Below are 13,267 nucleotides of genomic sequence, written 5' to 3'. Positions count from 1 at the left end.
TGGAATTCAGAATTAAAGATAATACCATTTACATTAACACCCTTAAAAATCTAACAAAATATGTACAAGACCTCTGGTGAAAGAAAGGAAATATCTTGTATTCCTCTGCTTCTACTTTCTGAAAAGAGATTGAAAATTGGTATTTCTTCCTTAAATATTTGGTAGAATTCACCAGTGAACCATGTGGGCCTGGTGCTTTGTTTTAGAGTTATTATTGATAAACTTTTCAAAAGTAGTTTTAGGCCTCTTCAGATTATCTCTCTGTATTACTTTTGATAAGATTATTTTTCAAGGAATCATTCTGCTTCATCTAGATTATCAAATTTGTGGGAATAAAGTTCACAATATTTTTTATCCTTTTAATGTCCACAGATTCAATACTATGGTCCCTTTCATTTCTCATATTGATATTAGTAATTGTGTTTTATTTTATTTTTTTAAAATATATTTTAGATTTTTTTACAGAGAAGAAGGGAGAGAGATAGAGAGCTAGAAACATCGATGAGAGAGAAACATCGATCAGCTGCCTCCTGCACATCTCCCACTGGGGATGTGCCCGCAACCAAGGCACATGCCCTTGACTGGAATTGAACCCGGGACCCCTCAGTCCGCAGGCCGACGCTCTATCCACTGAGCCAAACCGGTTTCGGCTTGTGTCTTTTATTTTTTATTATTGGTTAGTAGAAGTTTATAAATTTTCTTAAAGAATCAGCTTTGGTTTTGATTTTTTCCCTATAAACTTCCTGTTTTCAATCTCATTGATTTCTGCTCTAATTTTTCTTTCCTTTTGCTTACATTGGACTTAACTTGCTCTTTTTTTTTTCTAGTTTCCTAAGGCAGAAGTTTAAGACTATTGATTTTTCTTCTTTTTCAACTAGGTGTATTGAATACTAGAAACTTCCCTCTAAGAACTGCTTTTGCTGCATCTCACAAGTTTTGATAAGCTGCATTTTCATTTTGCTCAAAATATTTCTCAAGACTTCTTCGACCCATGTTATTTAGAAAGGTATCATTTAATCTCCAAGTATCTTGGGATTTCCCATCTATCTTTGTTGTTAATTTCTAGTTTAATTCTGCTGTGGTCTGAGAGCATACTTGCCATGATTTTTGTTCTTTTTTTAAAAATATACTTTATTGATTTTTTACAGAGAGGAAGGGAGAGGGATAGAGAGTTAGAAACATCGATGAGAAAAATTTACCTTTATTGTCATGTAATGCCTCTTTATTTCTTGCTCTGGTCTGCTGTCTGAAATATAGCTAATACAGCTTTATTTTGATTAGTGTTTCCATGAAACCCCCTACCCCCCTTTAATTTTCACCCAAGGAGGACATTTGTTCCACTGGTTTTTAGAAGGGGGTGTTGGGGGAAGGTACAGACACACATTGATTGGTTGCTTCCCACACTCACCCTGACTGAAGGTGGGGATCAAACCTGCAACCCAAGTATTTGTTCTTAACTGGCAATTGAACCCGAGCCCCTTCAGTGAGTGGGCCAACGCTCTAACCATTGAGCCCATTGGCCAGGGCTCTCCTTTTTAATGCCTCTCTTTAAAAAGTATATTTTTATTGATTTCAAAGAGAAAGGGAAGGGGATAGAAATATCAATGAGAATTGATCCACTACCTCCCGCATGCCCCCTACTGGGGATGAGTCTACAACCCCCACATGTGCCCTGACTGGGAATCGAATCATGACTTCCTGGTTCATAGGTCAATGCTCAGTCACAGCCACGCCGGCCAGGTAGTGTCTCTATATTTAAAGTTGGGTTTCTTTAGACAACATATAGCTGGGTCATTTTTTAAAAATCCCCTCTGATAGTCTTTTATCTACCTGACATTTGAAGTGATTACTGATAGTATCTACCACATTTGTTACTGTTTTCTATCATTATCCTTGCTCTTTGGTCTTATTTAGTCTCCCACTCTTTTTTGGTAGGGATAGGGGAGGAAGGTTAAGTATAGAAAGAAGGGTATAGATTTTGAGCATCCAGAGCGAATGGTGGTGGACCTTTGTATTTCTTTGGCTGATCCTTTTTGGAAAATTCCCCATGAGTGTATTTTGTGGGCATTAATGCAATTTCCCGCTGTAGAAGCTAAAATAAACCATCTTTCATCCCTTCGCCCCTTGGCACCTAGGATGTGGAATGATGACCTGGGCTTGGACAAATGGCCACTCCCAAGCCTTCATCAAATGACAGAGCAACTAAAATTTATTCACAGCAGTGGGCTGGTGGCTTTGTCCTGCAGCCACTTAAATTTTTGCTTAAGGAAAGCAGATTCATTCTTGAGGAAACTCTGACTTAAACTGGAGTTCAAATCCTATGTAACTTGAAGCAAATGTCTTCCTATATATAACTGTATCATAAATGATGAAATTTTATAATGGAGAACCAGAGAAATCTAGAAAATAATCTTAGCTTTGTCACTAGCTGTTACATTGGACAAAATATTCACCTGAGTTTGTTTTTAAAACAATAATGTACATAAAAGCACCTTGCTTATGTAGTAGATACAGGTAGGCAAGTAAATAAAAACTTAGGCCATTCCTCATTCACCTTCCTCTTTGTTCCATTGGACTGTGGGTGGGTGGGGCAAGCATTACCTAACTGTAGCCTCAAATGTTACTGCCATCTCTGGCTCAACTTATTGTCAAGGGACAATGATGCAGCTAGAACAAGCGCTGCATTTAGAAACCTCCTACTAAGGGGTGGCAGGCGATTCCTTGCAGTGATTTGCCAAAGACAGTGAACACTGATTGGCCCACTATCTGGCTTATAGGAGGCACTCAGTACTGATGGCATCATGGGCCAAGCAACATGTCTTAGAAGTTCCATGAGAAGAGGGGCCTTGTGGGTCTCTTTCATATGCTATTTCCAGATTCCAAAATGGCGGCAGGGTTAAGTGGAAGCTACTTGGACACTCTCCAGGACCAAACTGGAATTATAACTAAAACACATATGCTAATTCGTGTTGTGGAACAGAGCTTGGCCTATAGAAGTATTCATATTAAATTAACACTGTGGGGGGTGGACACTGTACTACAGCCTCTTCAGCTGCAGTTGAGCCTAATACTGATCCCAGGGCAGTGTGAGAACAAGATGAAAAACGTACATGCAAAATACTAATCTCTGGTGCACATTTGGAACCCAACACAAGCGTTTCCCAATCTTAATTTCATTTTTACCTCTTTCTTTTCAGAATCTAATATAAATGGAATTAAAAAATTGCTAGGGAAAAATGACTGCAAATCTCTTCTATGTATACATGGAATTTTCAGATTGTTGTATTGAAGGATCACGTGCTAATAAATTCATTGGTTAGAATTAATGAGCTGTAAATATCTAAGTGAGAACTTCCCAATGCTTATGACATTAAATGACAATTTATTAAGTTATATGAAAAATGACGTTAACTATGAATAGGAACAAAGCTTGGAAGAGAATTCGGAAAATAAATTTTTGCTATGTCAGAAATAGTGAAATTAAGGGGACTCTATAGTTTGAACTTGTGAAAGAAAAAAAATGCCCAAAGAAATGGCCCCACCTTCCAGGGATAAAATCAGGGAATATGGAATCCTTGTTACCTACGGGAGATCACACAAGATCCAAAGCAGTGGGAATTGTATTGGTTGGAGTCATTACCTTGTCATGATGACCAAGAATGGAGGGAAAGCTGTAGGGAGATTGAGGTACCTAGGTTTGGCTGCACAGTCTGTTATAGAAATTAATCTTAGCTTTATCACTATTACATTGGGCAAAACAATTCACCTTTATTCTGGGAAATTCCATGTTTCCAAAACTGAACTCACTCACCATCTTTCCCATTCCTCAGAAAGGCTTCCCCATCTTGGATGACCTTGGACACCTCCTTTCTGCAAGTCAATGGCTGATCTTTTCTTCTGTTCCCTGTGGTCACTGCCTTTGTTCAGGTCCCAAACAATCTGCAATCACTGCATCCCCCAAAGTGCTGGGTTCCCTGCAACTGATCTCTCAGATCTTCCTGCAGCACAGCTCAGCCCACATCCTCCTGCCCAAATATTTTCCCCCAACACTCACAGGACAATGGCCAACTCCCCGCCCCAGTATATTAAGCCCTCTGTGACCCAATCCATCTTGTCAAACTTGGCTTTTCTTACCCCTATTCTCAAACTCCAGGTTCATTGGGCACCCTGTCCCATGCTTTTCTAATTACATGGTATTGCTCACAGAAGTGTTTCCTCCCCCCCATTTCCAAAAGTTCAGTCTAAAAGACATCACTGATCAGAGGAGGTTAAAACTCCATTCTCTGAATTTTCACTTTATCCTGGTGATGTTTATCACTTGCAACCAGATCACAAACTCCAAGAGGACAAGAAACACTCTTGGATTTGCCTTCTGAGTGTGTCCGACAGGGTATGATCTAAGACAACAGGACAGAACTTTAAATCTAGCCCCTTGTGCACTGTCAGGCAACAGTCTAAAAAGTGGCTCTCTTCCCCCTACAGCTGGTGCTGATGGTCCTCTGGCTTCTCAACAGACCCTCAAGGATGCAGGCCAGATTGGACTCACTGTACCTCTGGTACCTCGTACAGAACTGGGCCAGAGAAGTAATGCAGAGAATGAGAGATGAAGCTCATCCAGCAGTTTTTCTTCCTGGTTTCTTCGTCCAAATCCTAAGGTGATGCCGCTTCAGATTCATGGCCATTCGTTCCAACAGTACAGAAGAAAGTTATGTTCATGCAGAACTCATCTGCTGATGCTCCAAGTTCCCAAAACAATTCACTTCTCATCAGCTTGGTCATATGCCTCTTAAGAGAGGAAGGACTATAAATCCCTGAGAAACTAAATTCTTTTATGCTGTTGGGTGAGAAAAATCCTTTAGGAAAAAGTGTTGGCTCCCTACCCATGATCCTAAGAAACCAAAGAGCCATTATACACTGAACTTTTTATGCTAAGAAAAGAGGTATAAAGAGAGATCAGGAAATACAACTTTGATTTAAGCACCATGAACTTTTTGTCAAGCAAAAATAGTCTTTATTCAAATTTAATGGAAACAGGGGTCACTATACTTTGCAAGACGGGGAAAAATAAAATTAAAAAAAATTATTTTCTTTTATTTTCTTAATATAAAACAATATAATCACAATACCAGAATATGGAACTCTAGAGTTTGTTTCCTATGGGTTACTGCAGATATCAATTTTCCTTGACTGTGCTATTCACAACTTTGTAAGTCCAAAAATATGAAACCAAAGTGGTAGGAAACTTAAGACTTAGCACTTTCACTAAATGGCATACATCAAAGGGCATCAATTCAAGGGCAAAAATGGTTGAACTCACCATACCTACCTATGTCATCATTCCAGCCTTAGACTCGTCCAGGTACTGAGCTCCCTGTAAGAAATGCCAGGCCTGAAAGCCAAGGCATTTTGGATATTCTACTGTGGACCACGAGGAAAGGGGGTTTTCAAAGAGAAGATTGTTTTCAGTCGAGCAGGAAGGCCTGGCGCCAGGAGGCTTTACGGAGGAAGCACTTAGATTTAACAATTGTAGACACACCATTAGGGGAGTTAAAAATGTACAGCAGTGACGTATGTTCTACTTCAATCACTTGTGCTACGGCTACCAAACATGTACAAAACTTCTCGGGTAGTTCCAGCTGTGGTAGTAGCCCGTTAGGATCTTGAGTGGGATCTAGATCTAGACCGGGAAGGTGATCTGGATGCAGACCTGGATCTAGACTTGGACCGAGATCGGGTTTTTGAAGCAGACTTTGATCTGGAGCGTGATTCTGACGGGAGATTTGGTTTGGATTTAGAGTTGGACCTGGACCGGGACCGGGTCTCCTGGTTGGTGCTAGCATCCTTGCTCTCCCCTCCACCTTCCCTCTGGCCAGACTCGGACTTGGCACGTTCCCGCTCCTTTGACACCGAGCGGGACCGTGACCTGGACTGGGAGCGGTCGGCATCTTCCTTCTTTTTCTTCTCGCTGCTGCTGCTTGACTTGCTGTCTCGCTTGCTGCCATGTTTTCGGCTCCTCTTGCTCTTGCTGCGGCTACGGCTGCGGCTGCGACTGCGGCTGCGACTACGGCTCTCCTCCCGGCTTCTCTTCCTCCCCTTCCTCTTATCCTTGCTTTTGCTGCGGCTCCTGCTGCGGCTCCGGCTGCCTCCCTTGCTCCTGCTCCTGCGGAGGCCTTTCTCCTGACTCCGGCTCTTCTCCTTGCTCTTGCTCCTGCGCTTCTCCTCTTCCACTCTCCGCTCTTGACTCCTGCTTCGGCTTTTACTTTTGCTTTTATGCCGACTGGGACTCCTGCTCTTGGACTTCCTGGTATTGTCGTTGTTCTGAATCTTCTCTTCAACTTGGTCTTTACTCTTGCTGCGGCGCTTGTCTGCACTGCGGCTCCGGCTGCGACTCTTGTCGTCCTTGCTGGGGCTGCGGCTTTTTTCCTTCTTGCTCCGGCTGCGGCTCTGACTGCGGCTACGACTCTTGCTCCGGGAATGGGAGCCAGACCTGAGAAGACAGTGATGTGAAAGTCACATACAACTCCATGCCTGAAGCTCATCATCAGATGGAAAAGTCGAAGGGACGTGGAACCTTGCCCCACAATATAATGCGTGGCCAATGATTGCTGAACACCCAGGATTCCAGTCCAGATCTGGAGAAACTGGCATGAGATAAGACTGGTAACATGACTGTAATCAATGTGGCAAATGGTACGGGTGTTTCCTGTCCAACCCCTCCACTTATACAAGGAAGACCTACCTAGACCGAGATCTACTCTTAGAATGACTGCTTTTGCTGCTGCCACTTCGGCTTCTGCTCTTACGAGAATGTCTGCTTCGAGAGCGAGACCTATAGAGAGAAAACATTAAAAAATGTATTAATAATACTTGTTGACAAAAGCCTAGAGGACAGTCAACTAAGATATTTTTTCAATAAAAAAATTATGTATGGCACTGACTGTTCAGGCACAACGCTGAGAGAGAACTCTTCCTTGTGCTCTAGGTCCACAAATCAAGTTGCTCACAAATACCTCACCTGGATGGCTTACCTGAAACTGAGCAACTCCAATCTTGAACTCACTCTGCTGGGTTCCAACTCATTTCCACAGGTGCTGCTGCTATTTACCCACGTCCTCATGCTAGAAACCACAGCAACCCTTGACTCTTCTCACTCCTTCATCCTCTTACATGATAATTCAGCCTCTTCTCCAGTCTATCTGCCTCTGCCCCCTTCCCCTGGTCCCACAGCAGCTTCCCGGCATGCCACCTGGCACACTTTTGCCTTTACCCATCTAATCTGTTCCCTTCACGTGGACTCTCCTTATCATTGCCTTTTAGGCTCAGTGGGGGAAACAACAGATTCCAGGTGTAGGGCAGGATATGAATATGGATAAGAAAATGGGCTCAGAACATCTCATCATGATAGAAAGAGGCAAACTTTCAGAGATTGCTGGGCACCAACATCTATGAAAGGATTCTTGCCAAAAATTGACCTGTATCTCATCTCATTGACTCATCTGTAGATCTAACTTCCAGATTACAGGAACTTCAGGGGATAAAGTTCAAATTCAGTGATACCAAGAGGAAATAGGCAAATAAATTCAGAATGTGGGATAGTATTAGAAATCAGGAAAAGTAAATGTCACAGGGACAAGAAGGTAGAAAAACTGCTTCAGACCAAAGAGACCTAACAACCCCTTGCAATGCATGACAATAAGACTAGATCCTGGTAAGGAAAAAACGCAGCTATAAAGACATCCATGGAACAGCTGGGAAAACTGTAATATGGTCTGGACATTAGAGAACTTTAGAGAGTCACTACCAACGTTCTTAGATTAGAAAATAGATGTGTGGTTATCCTTATTTCTTAGAGACACATGCTTAAATATTTAGGAGCCAAGTGTCATAATTTCTACAACTTCCTTTCAAACACTACAACAAAATAAATGTATAGAGTGTATATAAATACACATACACAGAGCAAAAAAGACAAGTTGCCCTGGTTGGTTGCTCAGTGGTTAGAGCATCACCCCAGGACTGAAGGCCCCTAGTTTGATTCCCGGTCAAGGGCACACACCCGTTTCAGGTTTACCAGCCCCAGCAGGCAACCTATTGATGTGTCTTTCTCATATGATGTACCTCCCCTCCCCCTGAACCTCCCTAGAAATAAATGAGAAAAAATATCCTGGGATGAGGATGAAAAAATAGTAATGACGGTTGAAGCTGGAAGGTATATGGTGTTTGTGAACTATTCTTTCAACTTTATGTTTGAAAATGATCATAAAAAGTTTTGGGGACCTGGATAGTGTGGCTCAGCAATTGAGCATCCACTTATGAACCAGGAAGTCCCAGGTTTGATTCCTGGTCAGGTCACATGCCCAGGTTGTGGGCTCGATCCACAGTGTGGTGCATGCAGGAGGCAACTGATCATGGATTCTCTCTCATCATTGCTGTGTCTATCTCTTTCCTTCTCCCTTCTTCTCTGAAATCAATAAAAATATATTTAAAACAAAAGTTTTGAGAAATATTTAGTAAAGCATACTCACACAAAATCCAAACAAAAAGATACTGAAACAGGAGCCAACTTGAAAAGCTCTCAATGACCAAAGACATAACATTCTGAGCATAAAAAATTATGGCCACAATAGACAAAACATTAAATATATAAACATCCAAGAACTCATTCAAAATGATGCTAAATGACCACCCTTATCACCTTTGAGGGTTACTAGGGCACATTTAATATTCTGAAAGCTGGTAAATAAAAGTATCAAATTTTCAGTTTGCATTTCCTATCAAAACTACTTGAGGGTAACAAAAGTATGGATGAGGGAAATTATCCTTTATAGAAGGATAGCCTTTAAATACAGAAAGAATGAAAAAATTAGAAAGTCATCATTTTGTAACCACCAACAAATAGCTCTAGGTAATAATTATCAATAGATGCTAAAATTATTATGTGAAATGGTGATGCAGAACTTGATAATGGAATCATCGTTCAAAGTGGGACAAGTAAACACCACATAAGTGAGGCAACAGGAAGTACAAAGAACTACTTGAGAAGGACACCTGAATTTACTCTAAATGCCTCAACAACTAACAAGTTATAGGAAATATGGGGAATAAGATAAAAAAATGTGTTAACACCGCAAGGACACAATTAGCAAAATCTCAACTATCGGAAAATCTTCAAAATAGATCATTTCTTTAACAACTAAATGCATGGAAAATAAAAAAGGTAAAGGAGGACATATCAGTGATTAAAAGGAGAATTAAGAGCCCTAGACGGTTTGGCTCAATGGATAAAGTGTCGGCCTGAAGGCTCCTGGGTTCAATTCTGGTCAAGGGCACGTGCCAAAGTTGCAGACTTGATCCCCAGCAGGGGGCGTGCAGGAGGCAGCTGATCAATGATTCTCATCCTAATGTTTCAAGCTCTCTCTCCTCTCTGAAATCAATAAAACTATATTTAAAGGAAAAAAAGGAGAATTAAGAGACATGATTGCAATGTGTGGACCTAGTCTCTGCCCATCATCTCCAATTTATCTTTTAGAGCTCAGTTTCTATGGTGGGTTGTTAGAGAAGCCTTTGCCTGTTCTCCAGACTGGTTGTGCTGTACATTTCCTTGGGCACATTTGGCACAATGCTCAATGCCTGTTTTTTCCACTAGATTGAATTCATGAGGGCATGGACTATATTTGCCTTGTTCACAAGTGCCTGGCCCATGTGCAGAGCAGCTGCTGAATAAGACAAAAAGACAAAGTCTCCACACTTGAGTAGCTAGAGCAGCCGAGGGCAAACTACGGCCCGTTTGAAATGAGTAAAAATAAAAAAAAAAAAAAAAAAAGAAAAAGAAAGAAAGACCGTACCCTTTTATGTAATGATGTTTACTCTGAATTTATATTAGTTCACACAAACACTCCATCCATGCTTTTGTTCTGGCCCTCCGGTCCAGTTTAAGAACCCATTGTGGCCCTCGAGTCAAAAAAGTTTGCCCATTGCCGAAACTGGTTTGGCTCAGTGGATAGAGCGTTGGCCTGTGGAAAGGACCCAGGTTTGATTCCGGTCAAGGGTATGTACCTGGGTTGCGGGCACATCCCCAGTAGGAGATGTGTAGGAGGCAGTTGATCGATGTCTCTCTCTCATCGATGTTTCTAATTCTCTCTCTCCCTTCCTCTCTGTAAAAAATCAATAATTAAAAAAAAAAAAGTTTGCCCACCCCTGAGCTAGAGTATCTGGGAGAGTAATCAAGGGACCAGTTAGTGGCCATGTTTGCCCTCAGTGAAGGTATGATATGGGGGACCCAAGAAGAAATGAGAAAGAAGGTCACTGATTCCTGCCTCAGAGAAAGGACTTTGCTTCTATTTGAGTTCAAGAGCTTTACAAATAAATATGTAGTTCAAAGTTCTGAGTTATTGAAGAACTATATTCCTGAGAATTCAACAGGAGAAAGAAAATATTTATATTCTCATTAATGAATTTATAGTGATTTCCAACACATAAATGACATCAACAGTACCTGGAGTGACTCCGGCTCCTGGAGTAGGACCGGCGCCGTCTAGAACCAGGCTTGTCTTCGACTAATCTGATTTTTCTGCCATTGACTTCAGTTCCATCTAACTTTTCCAAAGCTCTTTTCATATCGGAGTAAGAAACAAATTCAATCACCCCTTCATTTTTGCGTCCCTTGTGAGCATCTGCATATGTCACTTCTCCTGCCTGACGCATATAATCCTAAAGAAAAAGAAAATCACTGATTAGGTTAAGACATATTTTGTTAAGGCAGCTAGTGCAATCACAGTAATAAAAGTTTTCCCTTTCTTTTAGGAAGAAATGCTAGCTTTCCTCAGAATAAAGTTTATTCTTAAAATAGTTAAACTACAGCCCTGGCCAGTTTTCTCAGTGGTTAGAGTGTCAGCCCATGAACGGAAGGGCAGGTACTTGGGTTGCAAGTTTGATCCATGGCCCCAGTCAGAGTACATATAGTAGGCTACTAGTTGATGTCTCTCTCTCTCTCTCTTTCATTTCCCCCTTCTACTCTCTCTCTCTAAAGATCAATGGAATAAAATATTCTTCGGTAAGGATTAAAAAATAATCCTATATAATAAAGAGGGAATAAGCAAATTGACCCCCATGCCATAACGCCAGCACAAGATGGTGATGCACACAGCGAGGGTGGGGCCGGCGGCTGCCTCGCACAGCTTCCACCGGGGTTCCTGTGGCCCTGTGGGCTGCTTCGCACAACTTCTGTTGGGTTTCCGTGGCCCCACATGTGCACCGCGGGGGTGCAGCCTGGAGGCGGCACGCCAGGACTCGGGGCGGTCCCATGGCGTGCGGGTGTGTGTGTGTGTGTATGTATGTCCCCGGGTCTCACGTGATGGGTCACTAGTAAATAAATAAAAAATAAAATATTTACATCTGCACACCAACCATTTACTGAGGTTCTTTTTTAAAATTTTTTTTATTAAATATATTTTATTGATTTTTTTACAGGGAGGAAGGGAGAGGGAGAGTTAGAAACATTGATCAGCTGCCTCATGCACACCCCCTACTGGGGATGTGCCCGCAACCGAGGTACATGCCCTTGACTGGAATCAAACCTGGGACATTTTAGTTTGCAGGCGGACACTCTATTCACTGAGCCAAACTGGTCAGGGCATTTACTGAGGTTCTTTAAAGCATCAGGAATTAAGTAGATGGTAGAGATAATGAATATTTAACTGTTCTTTTATAGGCCTGGAGCACGAGTTCATGCACAAGTAGGGTCCCTCGGCCTGGCCTGCGCTCTCTCACAATCCGTGACCCCTTGGGGGATGTCAGAGAGCTGGTTTCAGCCTGATCTCTGCAGGCCAGGCCTAAGGACCCCACTGGTGCACGAATCCATGCACCGGGCCTCTAGTACCTCCCTGCCCCGGCTGCCCGGTGCCTGTGTATGCAAATTAACCCGCCATCTTTGTCAGCTTAATTTGCATACCCACTCTGATTGGCTGGTGAGTGTAACAGAGGGGTGGTTAATTTGCATGTTTCTCTTTTATTATATAGGATAGGATTATGTGCAAACATAAAAATTTTTAGTTAACTATCACTTTCTAAATTTTATACTGGCACGATCTTTGTTTATAGACACTTTAGAAGCTTATATCATTACATTTAAGTTAGGACTTTTACATTTCATTATAAATTCTTGTTTGAAAACATGTTGGGGGAAAATTTTTTTTTTTTTAAAAGATTGCAGCCTGGCTGGCATGGTTCAGTGGTTGCGCATCGACCTATGAATCAGGTCACTGTTCAGTTCCTGGTCAGGGGACAGGCCTGGGTTGTGGCTTGATCCCCAGTGTGGGGTGTGCAGAAGGCAGCCAATGAATGATACTCTCTCATCACTGATGTTTCTCCCTCCCCGCCCCCTCCCTCCCTCCCTCCCTCCCTCTCTTTTCCTCTCTGAAATTAATTTAAAAAATTTTTTTTAAAAATACACACACACATCCTATCTAATAAAAGAGAAACATGGTAATTAGTGTACATCCGCTACCCTTCCCATTGGCTAATCAGCGAGACATGCAAATTAACTGCCAACCAAGATGGCGGCTAATTTGCATACTGCAGGCAGGGAGGGCCAGCTTGGGCGGCTGTCCAGCCTGTGTGGCGCCTAAGCCCCAACACCAGCCGGGACCCCAGTGTGCGGCCCTGAGTGGCAGGGGCTTGGCGGCTCGAACAGCCGCCTAAACCATGCCCCCAGCCAGGTCCCCTGTGTGGGGCCCTGAGCAGCTGCCCTGGGCGGCGGGGGGGTGTGTGGGGGGGGTTTGGAGGTGCGACCAAGCCGCCTAAACCACACCCCCAGCCGGGACCCCTGTGTGAGGCCCAGGGCAGGCGGGGCCCTCCGCAGCTGCAGTGTTTGGACCCAGGCCAGGACTCCTGCTCCCGCCTTGGCCTCAAGGAGGGGCTGAGGGCCTGGGGTTTACTAAACTTTAATGCAACTGCTCCCCACACCCCAGCCCCTGCCCCAGAACCACACTGCCCGCAGCAAGGCTCCTGGCAGCTTCCTGACAGGTGGGCAGCAGGAGAGCTGAGTAGAGCGGGGCTGCAGGGAGCCACAGAAGGGCTGGGCCGTGGGAGCCAAGCTCCTGAGGGTCTGAGGAGAGAGCCTGAAGGTAGAGGAACCTTTGGCAAAGCGGCTGCCAGGAGCATGGACAGGCCTCCGCCTGATGGGCGATCCTGGGCAAGCGCCATGGCTTCATGGAAGCGGCTCGCCAGGAGGCAAGCGGCCCAAGGGGCGCAGAGCGGTACCAAGGCA

General features: G+C 43.3%; 1 protein-coding gene across 5 annotated transcripts in view; it reads right to left on the bottom strand.

Annotated features, from left to right (window-relative positions):
- Nucleotides 1–4,994: 4,994 nt before the first annotated feature.
- Nucleotides 4,995–13,267, bottom strand: part of SRSF4 (serine/arginine-rich splicing factor 4) — a 29,133-nt gene continuing 20,860 nt past the window's right edge. For all 5 annotated transcript variants that reach the window (XM_006776480.2, XM_015572293.1, XM_015572295.1 and 2 more), the window contains 3 exons: nucleotides 10,496–10,710; nucleotides 6,740–6,829; nucleotides 4,995–6,487 (listed from right to left, as the gene is read on the bottom strand). In XM_006776480.2, the coding sequence (XP_006776543.1) occupies nucleotides 5,653–6,487; nucleotides 6,740–6,829; nucleotides 10,496–10,710 (1,140 nt within the window). In that variant the 3' untranslated portion in view covers nucleotides 4,995–5,652. The remainder of the gene's footprint in view (nucleotides 6,488–6,739; nucleotides 6,830–10,495; nucleotides 10,711–13,267) is intronic.

Source organism: Myotis davidii, unplaced genomic scaffold, assembly GCF_000327345.1.
Source record: "Myotis davidii unplaced genomic scaffold, ASM32734v1 scaffold228, whole genome shotgun sequence".
Lineage (NCBI taxonomy): Eukaryota > Metazoa > Chordata > Mammalia > Chiroptera > Vespertilionidae > Myotis > Myotis davidii.
This window is presented reverse-complemented; position numbering and strand designations above follow the sequence as displayed.